The sequence below is a fragment of the Hetaerina americana genome, unplaced genomic scaffold (genome assembly GCF_022747635.1).
Source record: "Hetaerina americana unplaced genomic scaffold, ioHetAmer1.1.p SCAF_1, whole genome shotgun sequence".
Lineage (NCBI taxonomy): Eukaryota > Metazoa > Arthropoda > Insecta > Odonata > Calopterygidae > Hetaerina > Hetaerina americana.
Window position 1 is genome coordinate 118,721,503 of NW_027286069.1, and position 19,220 is coordinate 118,740,722.

General features: G+C 34.3%; 1 protein-coding gene across 4 annotated transcripts in view; it reads right to left on the bottom strand.

The window, feature by feature from the left end:
- LOC139696128 (zinc finger protein 497-like) overlaps window positions 1-19,220 on the bottom strand; it is a 116,703-nt gene that overhangs the window by 1,330 nt on the left and 96,153 nt on the right. For all 4 annotated transcript variants that reach the window (XM_071594731.1, XM_071594740.1, XM_071594750.1 and 1 more), the window contains one exon: window positions 7,442-7,546. In XM_071594731.1, the coding sequence (XP_071450832.1) occupies window positions 7,442-7,546 (105 nt within the window). The remainder of the gene's footprint in view (window positions 1-7,441; window positions 7,547-19,220) is intronic.

The window sequence follows — 19,220 nt, forward strand, 5'->3', positions numbered from 1 at the left end:
AAAATGTTTTGGATATCACCCAAATAATCCCTACTGTTCTCCTTTACATAAATGTGCATATTGAATATTTAAATCTCTTAGAAAAAAGATGACTTCAAGAGTCCTAAGACTAATTTGATAAGATGAAATGCAACAGACACAGAAATATCCCTTCTTTACTATTGAACTCTAATGGAATAATAAAGTTTAAGACTATATGAGCACAATTTTAATGGTTGCCTCATTGACCGTTCAAGTATAATCCTTCTAAAATCTAACAGGAACTTTCTGATTCATCCTCATTCCTGATTTACCTTAAGCAAAGGACCACAAAAGCTGAACCCTCTAATTACTTTAAATTGCAATTTAGATGCCCGAAATTTCAAATTATAAAGCCAGAAGAAGGCTTTGGAGAATACAACTGTAAATTGGGCTGACTTATTAATTCATTTTTCATATATAATGAAAAATTAGAGCAAACAGTAAAATAACACATGCTCTTCTCAACTTAGAAATTAATGCAGCCTGTCACTGTCCGAGGTAAATTTTGACAAGTTGAAACCTGATTACTCTTTAAAGAAAAAGAACAGAGTATTTTGGCGCAAGGAATAAAATGAGTAATGCTACTTCTTGAATATTACTCTTGGTTGGAGCCAGGTGGCAATTTCTGATGCAAGAAAACAACCATTCTCAAGTGGCAATATCTGCTTATCATTACAGCACAATAACCGGGGAAATAAGGCCACCTTTTGACAGAAAAATCAATTCCAGACTGAGTGATTACTGGCTTGTAGTGATAATTTGGGAAATATTCTGGATTCCTTCATAAATTTTAGACATAGAGGTCAGTGCCACATTGATTATATTCAAATAGAAGTCCACAAAGTGGTGCAATGCAAAAAGACATTACAATGAAGCACTTATCTGAGGTGGCAGACATTATCAGTAGTCTGTATACAGCCAGACTACCTATCTTTTTCATTAATTATTTAAACTTGAAAAAGTGCATACACTACTTTTTTGCAGAAATTATGGCAACATTAAAATAAACGCAGGCATATACACCTGCAACTTTTAATAGGCAGACAATACGTAAATACTGCTTTAGTATGCCTTATGGAGCATTCATGAGCATAAGGAGAGCAATACATGGTTTTGAGAAGCGATGGCGTCACTACTTTGAGGAGCTGCAGATTTTGCAATCACTTTCTCTCTCTCAGTATGTCTAAAACTCAGTGGTTACAGAGTTATGGCAATGCAAAAACCAAATCAATGATAGCTGTTGGAATATAAAAAAGGTACTTCATTGTTTCCATGAAAATCAAGATTTAAGTTTTGAATCTCTTCATGCCCATCAAATAAGGGCACACCTATACAAAACACTGTCCTTTGCTGAGCTCAAATCTTTTAAGATAGAGCCTGATATTCTCCAAAATGTCATTACCAAGTACCACTTTAGCTGCATTTGAAATCACATTTACTATTCTATAGTTCTCACATATGGCTGCCTTCCCTTTCATGGGATTGGAATTAACACTGATCGGACAAAATCATAAGTGAACTCTTCCTTACAAGTTTTTCTAAACCCTTTCCATCCCCATGACCTTATTTGATCTCAATTCCCTTAATACTCTTTCTATCTCACAATTAAGTACAACTGGATATACACTCTTTCACTCTCTCTCGAATCTTTCCAGGTTCAATTAATATTTTTTTCTGATAAATCTCTGAAAGTTTAGCATAAATTTTTCCTTTCCTTCTTACATGTACTTCCTGATAGCCATTTCACCCTCTTGTACAGTGCATTAATAGCACAATTCCTTTTCAAACTCTCCTTTAGCCTCGCATTGCATCTTCCTCCACACTTCTTCCATCCTATTAGATTCCTGCCTCAGTTTATCATTCAATTCCTTGTTCATTCTTCAACCTAACTCTGAGTTTTCATCCTTCCATTTCCTACTTACATCTATCTTTCTAATCATCTCGTCCATAATCCATGGTTTCCTGGTCCTTTTCCTATAGTTTTACTATCAGCTTTTAATGTCCCTTTATTTACATACTTCCATTTATCTTCTATAGTACCCATTACCCTGTCTTCATTCATAACTTTCTATAGAGCCTGCTGATACCCCTTTTTCATTGTTATTAACCAATTCTTTAACAGTCCAGTTCCTAAACTGTCTTCCCTGTTTTATCCACTTGAATCTGACTTAACACTCAATACATTATGATCTGAGACTTATAATTATACCATGCAATATTTACGTTAAATTAAAAATATAGACATGGTAGTAGGAAATACATACTGTGTGGAATAATGAATGAACCAATCTAATTGCCATTATGAACTGAAAAGTATTAGTTTATTGAAAACTGAGGCATTACTTAATGAGATGAGTCAAGTTAAAATTTCAAGGAACTTAACTAATATCATTATTTAGCCCCTTAATAATTTTTATTAAATTTATTTCGCTTCTACTTGAGTAATTTAACTTTTTCATATGTACTGGGGAGAATTGTGCTGCCCCTAATAGTGAAGAACTCGAGAAATGTTTTACTATCCTACTGCATAGTACTACTCAATGAAACACAATGTATGTACCTGAATGTCAGAGGAGTGGAATAAACATTAAAAATACATATTAGGAAACCATTAACTAAAAAATACTAAACGCTACCTTAGCACTTATTGCTGTAGCTGCTCAAGCATATTTTTTTGATACAATACCAATCATAGTTTCATCGAAATAATTCACTAAAACATCTGCTCGGTCAGCCTTTGTGCTGGCTATATCATATTGATTACCTTCTTTTAGGTTGGCAATATGAACCCAGGGAAGTAATCGGTCCCTGTCAAAGCCCTGAGAATCTGACAGGGGCTGAGTACTCAAAAAAGAATACAACGGGGCATTGATGGTAATGAGTCAAAACTGATCCATACAGACAAAGGACAATGCTATGATATTTTCTTTACATTTTCGTGCTCACAAAAGATGTGTATCCTGAGTCAGGACACTCTAAATAAGTGCCCGTAGCCAAGAATTATTCTGAATATCACTGACTAGCGGGTTTTTTGCTGAATATCACAGACTAGCGGGCTCAAGTTTGCTTTTGAGGGCAATAAAATTATTACAAATAAAAGCAAAAAGACTGCAAAAGGAAGAATAAGCTGACATGATGAACAATTTAGCTTTGAATATGAATTAACTGCTTTTGGCTCCTTATATGCCTGAATTTTGTTGTTTTCAATACGCCATCATGACAGATATATTTGAACAATTCATTCAAAAGTTTCCAAATTATCATGCCAGAGGAAGGTATTATTCAAATTTCTTCGGTCATAAATTATAAATTTACCTTCTATCATACATATATCCACTTTTATAACTCTAATATGCAATTCCTAAAGAGATATATAACTAAGGAGGACAGAATATCTTTTACACCAAATAGCATTCAAATAGCACTGGTTTCATGATATAGTAAATTTTCTACCAAATGGACCAGCTGCCCACTCACCAGCTTGTATTATTCTACAAATTTCCAATCCAAAATTACAAGTTACAGGAGTCCTTCCTATAACCATTAACATCTGTAACAATAACAAAGCCCTTGAAAATTGCCCATTGCTAGTATAGTTGAGAATTTTCATTAAATATTCAGTTTTCAATGGTTTAAATCATGAAATTTTCGACATCATAAATATATGATTTATAATTGCTATGACACTCAATTAAAGTGGAACACGGCATTCACATCAGAAAAATATATTTTTTCCAACTATATATATATATATATATGCTGTTCTCTTCAGGTTCCAAATATTTATCTATCATCACAATTTAATCCTATTCCATTATCTACTTCCAAAATTTTAAATTTACCACAATTCATGAATACTGATGAAAAAAAGGATGGATTGTTATCCCACTCTCAATGAGTTTTGAACATAAATGAAAGTGCATGTAAATAAACCTTGATGATGAATAAGGTTGGTCTGATATACTGTTAAGATAATGGTTGGTCGTCCCATCAGACGACCAACCATTTTCAGTGTGGCCAAGATCATTGTGATTTCTTTTAATTTCACGCAAAGAAATGAACTAAAAATCCCAAAAAGAACCTTCTCAGAGGCAAAGAAAGTGGTCACTGGAAAAAAATGGCTCCCGCCAATCTCTTAAGACAATTTGCTTTTAGTTCCTGCGGTTTATGATTACCCCAATTTGTATGTTCGTGATTAAACTCGAGAGGGGTTTGAGTGTATTTATAGTTTCAAGGAAGAATTGAGTAAAATGGAGACCTACTACACAGAGAACAATTTTTCAGGTTTGACCATGAGGGTAACATCGAAATTTTACCAAATTGTAAAACTGGAATTTTCCCAAATGGTAAAACCTGGAAAAGTTTGTCTGCCCATCTGTCTACCACAATGTGCTACCTGCATGGTTTCTCTGAAGCTCTATTAAATCTAAAAGCAACTCTTTGGAAAGAAAAAAAATCAGTATTAACTGAACAAATTTAAGGCAGTGACATCATTATTTATGATGAATGTACATTATATAAACACCCCGCCCAATGCAGACCTTGAAGCAATCAATAAGCAAAAGAGAGAATCGTCAACCATGCTTACCTGCACAATAATGCTATCTATTCAATATGCTCATTGCCAATAGTACAGATTCCAAACAAAAATCACAGTCTTAACACTAATTTTAGATTAGGAAGGATGATGGGACCATCCTGGCAGAATATGTATAAACTCTATAAGTTTTCCGAGTCGAGTTACATGAGGAGCATAATATTACACAAAACTATCTACGTATTCAACAAAATACTGAATAATGGCTTTTCTAATCCAAACGATGTTACTCAACAAATTCTACAACCTCTAGGGGCAATAATGGGACTGAATACAAAATGGTGCTTGGAGCACTTTCTTTTCAATTTTGAGAATTAAAAAAACTTATAATAAATTAATGCATGGACATAAATATTTTCATTTTAAAATAAATAAATATTTGTCATTATTCTTGAGATTAAAAATATAAGGCACATGAAAACAATTATATTTTGCAAAACAATGAAGAGCTTCAACATTCCTAGTAAAAGCTACTACCTACCATAGTTTTCGCCTCAAAATTATTAAATTTTCCCCAGTAAAATGGGTGGCATATTTAACACCAGCCACCAACATTTAAATAATACTTCAACATTATAACAAAGCAAATAGTTTTTACACAGAACAGTAAGTTCAAAGACAAGAACTCTATGCTTGAGTCAATGTAGGTGAACATAGATGTAGGTGAACGTAGATGTAGGTGGCGGTAGATGTAGTCCAATGACCAATGTAAAATAGAGAAATCAACTGATCTGCATTAGTTATGCACAGTACCTACACAATAACAGTAACAAAAAGTAAATTTAGAAGCCTGGTTTTGGAATATTTCACACCTTTTTAAGGGGTTATGTAAACAAAATAAATAAAAACAATCCCAAAAACATCATTGATTACGACAATATGATGCCATATTGACAATCAATTACATATTTCATCCTTTTTCAGAATTCTATATTGACCAAATTATATTTTTTTAAATGCATTCCTGAAAGCAATCTATGCTTTGAAGAATAATATCACGTAATTTAAGATGTGATTGAAGAAGACAGGGTAATACCATGGTATCATAATCATTACCAATCTGAGGATTGGTTTGTATCATCTCTCTAAACTGTCCTGAGTGCTGCCAATCTCTTCATTCCCTCATTGCTCCTTGCATCGATATTTTCCATGGCTTGCTTTTCACAAGTTCATCCTAGGACCCATTATGGTATATCATTGCGTTAATTATAATGAATATCAGATTAAGAGACAATACATGCTACTCTAATTTCACTTTAAATAATTGAGTAGCAAGCCTAGTGAGGAAAAAACACCATTAAATAACTTAATGATGGAGAAGCAATGCTCAAAATTGTATTTGCTTAACAGGGAACAAAAACCTCCCCTGGAACTTGAAAAAGCCTGAGGAAGTGTCACCCCACTTCATTATTTAAACATAAACTAACATTTTACTTGCAATCTCAATGAGTTCTATGTGAGATAATCTCAGAAATAAATATAAACAAGCATTGACTGAAGTTGTACCCAGCAAATTGATTACGGTTTTTGCAAATAAAGCCACAAGAATTGGTGATCAAATACTCATCTGAATGTTTACTCCAGTTTTTGTCTTTCAAGAGTTCCTGCCATATTCTTCATACCCAGTAAGCAATATTTGCTAAATAAAGAATTAATGAAATCAATACGGTAATAAGCACAATTTTTGTGTCGGAGTACAATGGGAAAAATTACCTTTACTCAGAGAATTAGCTGTTTCAGTATGTCAATCATAGAGGGATGCAATTAAATGGGTGACTTTGTTGCGTGTTGATGTGTACAGTAAGAGTTAAACGAGTGCCATGCAAAAATCATGCAGAAATAACTGTAAAGTGATTCTTTACAATTTGTATCAGCCACATTTCAGGTATGCCCACTGATTTCAAGATACAACATGAGAGTTAAAAATATTTTAAAGGTTAGAATCCATTACTAGTTCAATAGCTTGAAACATTTACAAAAAGACCACAGAGCCTAATACTGCCATTTTACAAACTCAACTAGCCTTAAAATAATATTTCACACCTGCCAAATTTCAGCTTTAACATCACCACAAAAAATGTTAAATATCTTGAACAATAAACCAAGGTGACTAGACTAAATGTATTCTCACAAATGACATCACTTAAATTAGCCATTTATGGACTAACGCTTGAATCCTCAGTGCGATGACAAAATACTTTTGCTTCCACAATTTTATTTCAACTAATCTCTTGTAAACTCACAATTACTAGAAATGCTCATTGACTGAGGGTTTCTGCTAGATAGACCCTATGTCAAATACATGCACACATTCTAGAGCCACACCAATAAATTTTGTAATTACAGATGTGAGCACATTTTCCTGGAAAAAGAACATTATCACTTTGATGAAGCAAGCTCATGCCAAAACATTAGAAAGAGGAATGGACCGATGTGCGTACATTTTCTGAAACATACGTGCTTCTTAAACTAATCCAAAGGCCTTTGTGCTGCAAATCCATCCACCCTCTACAGAAGTGTGAAAGTTTAATAATACTCTACACAGGACAGATATCATACAAGAAATCTTCCTCCAAACAAATTTAAGAGGCACTAGATTCAGCAACTGTGAAAAAAAACAAAGAAAACTTCTCCAAACAAAGACAAATTCCATTCATTATATAAGTTGGTGCATTCAGGACACACACATTGAGCTATTTTACTTGGCAGGTGTGACAAAGAGCACAAAAAAGGGTGATTTACTCTGCAAGGAGTAAAGAAGGAATTGAATCCAGGTTTTAGATTTAAAAAGAGGAGGGGGAAATTAAGAAATGGATGCCTGACTTTAAGTAGAATTCTGGACCGTAGGTACGCCGCAGGGCATGCAGACGCATATGGTTCTCGTATCCAGGGCCACTCTTGAAGTTCTTGCCACACTCCTCACAAGTCCTGGTTGCGCACATTGTAGTCGTGGGATGGATACGCACAAGAAGAAGAAGGTGAGGAGATGCATGGAGGGGGGGGCATCGTCCATGGGGTGGAGGGGGGGGAGAGAGGGAGGGAGAGAAGAGAGAGAGAGAGAGAGAAAGATGTGCAGAGTCAGTGCAGATGCCTTGCTTCAACCGATGGATTGAAGGGATTTTGAACAAGGAATGGGCACACTCAACTACAAACAAACCTACATAACCATCCACACAAAAAAGTTCTCATGGCTTCCAATATATTTACATTTTTTTCCGATTCGTATGTCATTACATATTTTCCACTCAAATTTGAATGGTAACATGCTAAAAAGAACCACTACATATTAACGCCGCAATACTTATATGCTACAGTTTTGAAGGGTTACAATGAAACATTAAACTGGTTTAGAAAACTTTGTTTTCTTTTGCTTTTATATTTGAGGTAATTTCATCCAGACTAACCACCAGCACAGAAATCTCGGTGCAACACAAACTCCTGTGATGGGATTAGAACTTTAGCTGTTTTGCTTGGCAGATGGAAAAACTACCGTCCAGGCTAATCCCCTTCGCAAATGCATCAGCGTGAACATATGCTTTTAGGGAAAATCAAGCCCATGGGGTTATGGCTAATCAAATATTTAAAATTCCCTGTCCTGACCCTGTACCCATTCTTAGGAGATTGAGAGGAGGGTTTCTGTCGGCCATTGTAGCAACTCCCTTGTCGGTACCCATGGCAAAAGTTTTAAGATTATTTTCATAATACGGAATCAATCACAATCATGCCTAACAAGCTCAAGATAGGCATCAGGGAACACCACATGTAAATCCCAGATTAAGATAAGGAAGAATAAATTAATGCCTATACATGCCTATAATGCCTATGCCCGCAGCCATACTTACCTATACGTAACCTGGACATTGAATGGAACTAACGCAATTTTCATAAGCCTCTTTTTTCCTTTCTGGTTTAGCAAATTTAATTTATTCCCATATTTACATCAAGGATTTTTTAAAATTAAGTAAAAAATTGTTATATTTTGCAAAATAACATATGCCTCTGGTGGGATAAATATTTTTTTGGATCCAGAAGGGAAGAGACACTACCTACATACACACATAATATAAAAATACATAAATTCTAGGAATCTAACCAGCTGTTTGAACTTGTTCTTTTAAAAATTCCAAAAGACTTTCTACCTAGCACCTATTTAATTCACTTTAAATATTAAATTTGAAAAAATGGCTCCTCCAAGGTATCCACTGATAATAGCTGATATATGAGACTATATTTCTACTTTAAAATGATATAATTAACTTGAGTACTAAATATTTCAGGCATAAATTGCCATAAGACAGTCTATCACATAATCATCAATTATAATTATGGTTAATTATGCACTTACATTAAATCATACAGGGGGAGATGAAAAAATCACAAAACAGAAAAAATACAACAATAGTTACCGAGGTGGAATGGTACAGAAAAATGAAGGTCATTGATCCTCAAACAAATTAAAAAGAAGTGGGTTAACAGGAGTGAAAACTTAGTAACACTTTGTACCGTGTTTCAAGGAATAAATACATGAAGCACCCAGAGAGTTCATCTTTCGGCGGCAGGCAAGCCCCGAGGTAAATAATTCACCTTTGACAAAAGGAAAGAATTGGATGAGATAAGATTGGGAGTGAAGTGGATGGGTCAGATAGGTAGTTGAGAAATAAATTAAATAATAAATATCATCAATGTGACTCCAGCTAGAAAATAACCCCTGTACACTGCTGTTACTCAAGAAGGAGAATTCTAACTAGAAGTTTTTTTTTTATTATTAACATTATCAATTCCAAGTAACTACCGCTGTTTAAATTTGCCAAGTTACAATCATGATATGAACGTAGTTCCTACTTATTTACCATAATATTAGTAGATAAGTGCAGGGAGAAGATATTTTTGCGCCCAAAATGTTAGAATTTCCATAAAATTTAAGTCTCAAACAAAGAAGGGATATACTCTGAGTAACATGATGTACAGATGATAGTAAGAGCACCCCAAAACAGAGAGTAAAAGTAATTGACTATGAATTTCTTTTTTACAAATGAGAGGATTTGAAGTAACAGTGTGCAAGCCAGTGCCAGCATACAATTAAATGACAGTGAAAGAACTACATGAAAGAAAACAATTTTCAAAACGAAGTCAAACTTATTGATTTTCAAAATGGATTTAAAAAAATTAAATAATTCTAATGCTATTAAACAAGTTACACATTAAAATGTAAACTTTCACAGTGATGAAGGTGAGAATGAGTCAAGGGCTTGGTTGAAAGAGGCAAGGGATGGATGATGGATGATGTTACTTATGGATAAGGATATATGGTCAACAAAAACAGTAAACAGAAAGGTGTTCAACAGATGATCCTGACAGAAAATCTGCAGAATTTTGTACAAAGTGTTATTACATTTTGACCCATGTTAACTTACATGTTCACTTCCACAAGGGAAATTCTGGAACCAATGCCCTCCATGGCCCACTCTTAAAGTGGCAGAGGTTCACATGTGCAGCTGGACCAATACAGGAACCATACAATTGAAAATGAAATCTCATTTTATCAACTTTACCAGTAATTTTTGTTCCTTGACTGAAATTGTAGCAAAATAAACAACTGTGCAAAACAAATTACAAAACTTCAATGAATATGCATAGAATCCCTAACAAGCAATTAGCGGGCAGTTAAATTACTAGTGCAATATTTTGTGCAACCATACTGTGCTATTCTTAAAAAAACATAGAAAATGAAAATCATATTTTAAAATCCATCTTTTCAAATAACCCTTACAAAAACTACCATCCAATAATCCATTTTTATGTCCAAATGAGATAGCACCATATTCTTTTTACCAGAGGGTTTTCTCAAATTCCTCATCTGTCCCTCGAGATGTATGAAAGCATATAACTTGAAAAAGTTAAAAAATGTATGTACATATATCAGATACAGAATCAGACAGTGAAATTTCGACTTCATTTCCTAGTATTTTTAATGACTCTTCTAGCATAATTTTACACCTAACTAAGGAGTTCCAAATTTGAGAGTGTCATACCAAGCAAGAGGGCACCTATCATTTACTGCCTGGGCACAATAAAATACTCAATAATTAATAAAAATTCTTCTCCATAAAGATTTGGCCACGGGCACACCATTACCTTTTAAAATAAAATTTAATGCTAAAATATATCACTCAAACTTCAGCTATTAACAACTAAGAGGTAGTTAAACAATAAAGGATTAACAGAATGTGACATTTTTAAGCGAACTTTTCAGTCTTCCATAACTTCTTTGCAGATACACCTATTCAAAGCAGAAAATATCTATTTTATCCAAAATTATTTACAGTAAATAAAAAAATTGTCCATTTCCATACTTTTCTTGAAAAAATAACAGGAGGTGAAAACCATGGCCAATGATCTAAAATTAGAGGCTGATGAAATTTCTTGTATTTTTCACCAATTATGGCTCTTCATTCATAAGGATTGAGGGTAGTTACAACAGAGATTAATTCTTGTTGGTAATTTTTTTTCATAAAATGAATTCCCTGTTGTCTGCTTGAAGTGAAGGCGAGAATATGCATTTTAGGACCAATAATTTTCCCACAATCATCATTATGGCCCCTGATAACCAATACAAAATACATCAAAATTAGACTAATGCCAATCAATGTCAAATGAGTAACAATTACTAATGATTAAAAGGATCTAAGACTTTAATCTGGATATTTACTCATTAATTAACAAAAAATGTGCACATTTATTTTCTTACCAATTACCCTAGAACCAAATGCTTCACACCTATAATACGCCTAGTTAAATTTCTTGCATTATATTGCAATATTATCAAAATCCATCCAATACTTTTGAATTTGAATGCATAGTTTTGAACTATGGGTCAGAATCGAAAAGCAAAATATTGTACATATTAACAAAACAAAGACGAGATCACTCTGGAAATCAGGTTTTTTCTGAATCCAGAGCTAAAAATGAGCTTAATTTCCTATTTCAAAGGGATAGTTTTCAAAATAAATTAATGCACTTTGGAAATGAAAGCTTTAAATTGTGATGGATATGTTATATCACTATTTTCCACAAGTGCCCCTGTGTACACTTGTTGACGGCATTATCAAACACTCTTTCTCCGACCCATCTGCAATTCAATATGGACTGCTGGTAAATTTATGAATGTCATCTTAAAAGGCTTATAAGCATTCTTTTTCAAGATATCTATAAGCAATAAAATTCTTGTCTCTTGAATGATTTAAAATAATTTGTTTGCAAGAATGACATTTCAATAAAACTGAAATTATAAAATATATACGCAAACATATTTAAATATTCAGTTTGGCTTAATTCAATGAGTTCAAATTAAGTTGAGAATGTGGAATTCACAATTATCTAATCAAGAATTTTTAAATTGAAAGCCTGATTTAAATAAGATATAGGATGTTAGGGGCATTTAAAGCTCTCATATTATCATTTAAAAGGAAAATCATTGACATTTCGACCAAGCCCATATCAAAATAACTTCGAAAAAATTGTTGACTGAAATCAGGGTTGGCCTGTGCTCTAACTTGCTTGTATGCTGAGTTTCTATGCTGTATAAATTGCATATTTAAGGCAATTCTTGAACCTAATAACAATGTGTGGTAGAGCTTTGAGGCCTATAATTATATATGATTTTTCATTTATGATAAGTGATCATTACCTGAATAAGTCATGTTACACTATAAGGTAACTAGACATAACAGTTTGCAGATAGGGAAAAAATGCCATAGAATTATATCAATTGGTTGTGGTAATAAGCTTCATCATCATCATCATGGTTTGACAATCTTCGGATTGGATTGTAACAGCTCTCCAAACTATCCTGTCCCTTAACAATCTCTTAATTCCCTCAGAGCTCCTTGCACTACCATTTCCCATTACTTGCTTCTCATAAGTCATCCTAGGCCTTTCTCTGTAATTCTTACCCTCAGTGTTTCCTTCATTCATCGTCTTCAGTCAACTCTTGTGCCTCAGACGGTATCCTATCATTCTCTCTCTGCATCTCAAGGACAATATGATCATATTCCATTCTGGGAGGTAATTGCTGCACACACAAAAGATTGCAAATAGCTTCACAACTGCTAAGATTATTATTATTTTTTAACAATAGTAGTCTAAGAGTTAAGGTACGTTTTGAATGGATGCAGAGACTAATCGCGTTTACACTTCTAAACCTCACTTAACACCATGAAAATAACATCAAGCTATCTTGCTAATAAAAACTCAAATGATCACTCATACCCTCTGGGAGCTATAGTTATATGATGATTTGCTCTTCCACTTAGGTTTGCTTATAGCTCGATACACTTTAAAATACCACTTCATTAGCCATGGTGATTTCAACTTTTTATCTGGTATTTGCCCCTTGCAATCATACTATGATCTTATCTGCAGCATGGAAAACAGGGCTGCGATCGACATTACCTTTCAATTCTTTATTGCATCAACGCATGAGTGAATTTTTCTCAGAGTATCTTCGTTCTCAATCTCATTATCAAGGTCCGCCATTTTTATTCTGGAGTACGGAGTAATAATTTATTCACCCAACATAAATCACGCACCAGAGGCATTATTAACATCAACACTAATGTAGTCTTTAAGGATAAGAATGGCCCTTCATAAATCACCATTCTGCATTACTCATTATTCTTCTTTAGTGCTGGTATCATTTGCTATCATAATCTTAACACATTTTGCGATGTGGATTTAAACTAACTTTGCACACGCATGCAGGCCATGATTTACTCCAAAAAATTTGCACTTTCTTAGGAAGAAATACATTTTGCTTCTCTAGTTAATCTTCCATAATATATGCTTTCTGAAAAGCAATCACATCACCAGATTCATTGCCTAATTGTTGATCCATCAAGACATTTCTGCCAGGTTTCTCTACAGTGCTTGTAACTCATTAAAGTAACTAAAGAGTATAGGAAAATAAATTTTAACAAAAATAGAAAACATAAACGCTTAAGGTTTAACTATGTAGAATTCCTTCATTATGAGGGTATAAGGGCTGCACATCATCATCCGGGGACATACATCAACATTTAACCAACTTATATAGTTTGGCTCCAAGAGGGGAGAAGGGGAGAGGAGAGTGGGGTAAGTTGAGTTTAGGTGCAGCAACCTATTTATTAGTGGGCTAGGGGAGGGTGAGGGTATGTATTGGAAGGATACTGGCTCAAATTTATGAATTGAAGACGATGATGGGCATCATTGAAACCATGGTTGTGAAATATTAAATCTTCACCGTGAAAGTGTTAAGTTTCTTTTTACCCTCATAAAAATACAAAACTTCAAAGGTACTAATTGGCTCACAATTGTTCACAAAAGATTATTCAGTTGCCAAATTGCATCTAGTACTCAAAAACACAATTTGAAAATAAATAAAAAACATTTTTTAAGTATTTTTCTGGAAACCTGACTTGTTAATTAAATTGCTCGAGAGGGAATATTAGGGAAGCTTCAATTCACCTGTGGCAATGAAGGAGATAACACGTGACAAGCAACATTCTGCATTTGAAATATTGCTTTTGCCTGAACAAATCATCAGCCACGGCCTATAGAATAATACACGAGGCTTAAAGGGAGTCTGCTCTTCCCTACTGCACAACTAGCATTTCAAATGTTTTAACAGAGGGGAGACAATCATATTGTTAGGAAGGTGTACCTGGCACTCCAGACAATGCTCTTATGGAAGTCAAACATTAGCCTTACTGCTGCCACTGCAAAGGATGATCAATGTTAATGGTGCTATGAGAAATTTCACTGGCTGCCACTCAGAAAAAGGTGACGGAAAAATTGTGCAAGGGATGTGTCTGTGTCCAGTGGGTTTGGGGACAGCTCTTGTCAGAACAATGGGACATTCATGAGCAAGTTTGTTTGTAAATGAAGTTTATGTCACCAGAAGACGATGAGTTTCTTTCAAAGGTTATCCCTGCAAATGAAACTCGACTGCTCAGTTTTGACCATGAGATCAAAACGGAGTAGTCAAAAGCTCTAAGGGGATCTTTCTGGCATAATTTACACCAAAATAAGACAAAGACTGGGAACATACTACCTTGATCAAAAAGTTCCCGGAATAACCACCGTGTGGCGCTCCCATCGTTCCGATTTGAGTTCTGTTTTTTTGTTAAATTGGTACATCTGTTGTTGATATTCCCTTTAAATCTTAGTGTCATAACTTGACATTTGCAAAAGTTACGGTCGGTTTTCGATATGTCCATCAGTGCTTCCTGCGATTTTTCCATTACTTCCTCTCGGCTGCTAAAACGCGTTCCCCGTAATGGTTTTTTAACTCGATTGAACAGAAAGAAGTCACAGGGAGCCAAATCAGGTGAATTCGGTGGCTGTTGGATGGTATTTGTTGCATTTTTCGTCAAAAAATTACGAATAATGATAGCACTGTGCGACGGTGCGTTATCATGGTGCAAAATCCACGAGTTTTCTGCCCACATTTCTGGTCTCTTTCGGCGAATTGCTTCAAGCAAACGTCTCATAACGCCCAAATAATACTCTTTGTTTACTCTCTGGCCTTCTGGCAAAAATTCATGATGCACTACACCGTTGTAATCCATGAAAACCGTCAGCATTGCCTTCTTTTTTGACTGAAAACGACGTGGTTTTTTTGGTCTCGGCTCATTTGGTGAACGCCATTCACTTGCCTGATGTCTGGATTGCGTGTCGTACTCATAAACCCACGTCTCGTCTCCAGTAATGATCCTTTTGATGAATGTGGGATCGGATTCAGCCTCGCAAATCATGTCTTTTGCGACGTCAACACGGTCTCTTTTTTGCATGAAATTGAGGTCTTTTGGCGCACCAACTTTGCTGCTACACGACGGAAACCCAAATCATTAACCACAATGTCTTGGGCGGATCCATAGGCAATGTTCAAGTCCTCCGCTATTTCTCTGATGGTTAATTTGCGGTTATTGACCAACATTTCTTTTACTTTATCAATTTTTTCACCGACTTTCGATGTCGATGGTCTGCCACTGCGTTCATCATCTTCGATTGACTCACGACCACTTCTGAACCGCTCGTGCCACTGGTAAACGACCGTTTTTTTTAGAGAATCGTTGCCGAAACACTTTTCCAACATTTCCAACGTCCGTGCGCCACTAAATCCGTTTTTTACGCAAAATTTAATACAAGTTCGTGGTTGCAAATTTAAATCCATTTCTGAAATTGTAAAAAATCGCCAACACACACAGAGATAGATGTACTCTTGGCTACGTAACTTTTGCAAATGTCAAGTTATGACACTAAGATTTAAAGGGAATATCAACAACAGATGTACCAATTTAACAAAAAAAACAGAACTCAAATCGGAACGATGGGAGCGCCACACGGTGGTTATTCCGGGAACTTTTTGATCAAGGTAGTATAACATATCAATCATCAATTGTTTCTGGCTCAACCTTGTGGAAATTCATGTTAATGAAATTAAGAATACAAAGTAACTTTCCACTGTCCTTTATTAGCGTACAACCGGTATGTACCTGATGATGACGCTTGAGCGTTGAAACCGGTTGTACGCTAATAAAGGACAGTGGAAAGTTACTTTGTATTCTTAATTTCAATATCAATCATCTTTTGATGGTCAGAGAATGGTGCATCATAATGTCAACCAAACACAACTGTAAACGGAGCATACTATAGGGGTGCACGGAAATTCTCCAACGCTACATCAAAAACAAAGGTATACATTAAAAAACAACCAAATGGTTCCTGCACAGCAATATTCAGTGGTCAAATATTGTAAATTTCTTAGAGTTAAACAATTTTGAAGTTTTTCTTAATCTCCCAGGAGTCTGCACACAGTCCCAAGTAACTTTCCCTGTTCCCCAATGAGAAGATACTCCTGTGGGAAGCAGTTTTCATCATCAGGGCCATGCATAGGCAAACTAAATGTTTCAAATTTTAATGCCTACCACTGATGCATTTAGTGGAGTCAAATCAATGAAAATTGTACCACATATACATTACACATTTAGCTAACAAAAAACAAATAAATACATTGAAGAATAAATTATGAGCACAACAAATTATGAAAAAACATTATTGAGCAGTATTCACTGGGATGGACCAAATGATCAAGCAATACACTTAATCTTCAGAAATAAAACACCTAAAAACATCATAATTTTTCATTTCTGGGGGTAAATTTAAAACAATTGTGGATAAATTCAATATTATGAAAAATGTAATTGTGTTAAAATAACCATGATTTGAACTACTGATAAATTGAATCGCTCAACTTTTATAACCATCAATAACATTGCTTATTAACAGCATTATTTGCTTGTCAACCATAGCTATTTAGTTAAAACAACCAAAATTAAATTAAAGCATGTTCCTAGAACCATGCCCTACTTTTCAGATCATGTAATAATTTTAAGACACTTCCCGGCAGATGACTGAATAAAGCATGCAATAAGCACACTGTCACATTGGAAATATTTTTTTTTTTAATTTCACAATAATTACCCTATTTCCAATTGCAACCGTTCCGAAAGGGAGAAAACATGTTTGTCTTCTATAAGAATAATGAGGGCTAATTTTTCCCTATTATTGTATACAATTATTTCCAGTATAACTATCAAAACCATATTCCAGTTTAGCTTTCAGTATATTTATCAACTAAGCCATGGAAAGCTTCAATTCCAAATTATTCACCATATTTTGAGCATAGAGGGAGATCACACCATCTACCAATCCAACTAATAAATCTAAGACTAATTACATTTGGAGTTTTCACACCAGATTGAAATTTAATGCATGTAAACCATTATGCTTGTCATTATCACACGCAATATGTCTATCGTTACATAAACAATTGTGGAAGCCATAAGATTTTTATGTGTAGATAAAGTGTCAATAGAGAGAAAAACACCCATGGAGGGACATATTTTTAATATGCATATCCAGGGGCGCACATCTAAAAATATAATAAAAAAACTTTATAATTTACCACACTTAAGTTCAAGCACACTCATTTGGTCATTTGAAGTTGACAGTTGACTTTAACTCCAAAATAAAACTATAGAGAATGATCAGAAACTCAGTGAAAGCATTTGAATGGTTCCTTGTCCAGGAACTAGCCACTTAATAGTATTACCTACTTAACATGGGATAGCATTATTAATTCCAAGTTAAAGACAGCTGTCAGCTTTCAATGATTAGTGTCTACTCACATATACCTCTTTAAAAGTGAAATCCAGGTTTTTTTAAAAGTTAATGTTTCATTAAGTAAACCCATATATAATATGAATGCTGCAGGCTCATTTTAGATATTTCAATAAATAATTATTTCAATAATCAAATATACATACATACATAGAGTAAGATAAGAGGTGTGATCATAGATATATTTTGTATATAATCACTATTGCTGCCATTAATGTGATATTCTACAGCACAGTTAATGATTGCAATTTTACTGCCAAACTTCCATGATTAATGAAGCCCCATGTTGGGTAGTACACTTTGTAAAATTTGAGGAATGGTGATGGTGCTTTCATCATTCAGAGCATTAATATTCATAATACGAAAATCCATGACCACACCTAAGTTTACTTGCAGAATTCCCTTCAGATTAGGACTGCTGGCATATGCAACTGAATTTAGTGGGTGAATTGAAATTTTCGTTAAATCATTCAAGAGAATAAGTCCCAATATTCTGATACTCATGCCATGATTGCAATTCATGTAACTGCAATAATAATCACAAAATTTCTAGTCACAGAAGTAATTGTAATAGAAATATATTGACCATTTCATGTAATGAAATATACCTATGACTGAATGTCATCACTATTGTAATGGAATATATTATTTTTTTAAATTCTATGATGTGCATTGCATACACATTGGATGGCCCAACATAGTTTTCTTTGAATTGTTAAGAAACTAAGCTAGGTTAATGCAAGACCATCTCTCAATCAGATCTGTATAAATGAGATGGCTAAATGAAAGAACTGATGAATGGAGTAGGTACTGATTAATTAAACTAGAAATGAATCAGTCTCAAATTTCAATCCACAGGCCATCAAATGTGAAGCAATGCCTAAATTAGATTTAGCATTTTGATGAAACATGCATTAAATATTCCACTCACCAATAAAGACAAAGCACGGAAAAATTTTGCGGACGAGATGATGATAATATGACTTCCGGCAGTTTACACAAAGGGTTTTTTGAACATTTTTGGTTTCTATTGACCAGAAGTGCAGAAAAAACAAGAGAAACTTTCAAAATTTTCAGGAAAATTGTAATGCATGCTTCATAATTTGCTTGCGTATGTTTTATATCCTAATATTGAATTAAAATACCACAATACCATTTAGTTGATAATTTTAGCTAAGTTATATTGATATATTAATAATAATATGCATATATATATACACATTAATAATTTCAAACACAAAGGTAGTGAAGGAATGGGCCCTTTGGGGTGGGGTTGTTTCTGAGTGATGTCATTCAACTATTACTAGGGATAATTGATAATCCAGCAGACAATACGCCAAATTAATAGCTGCAGAGTAAATACTACATTAATATTTTTTTCAAT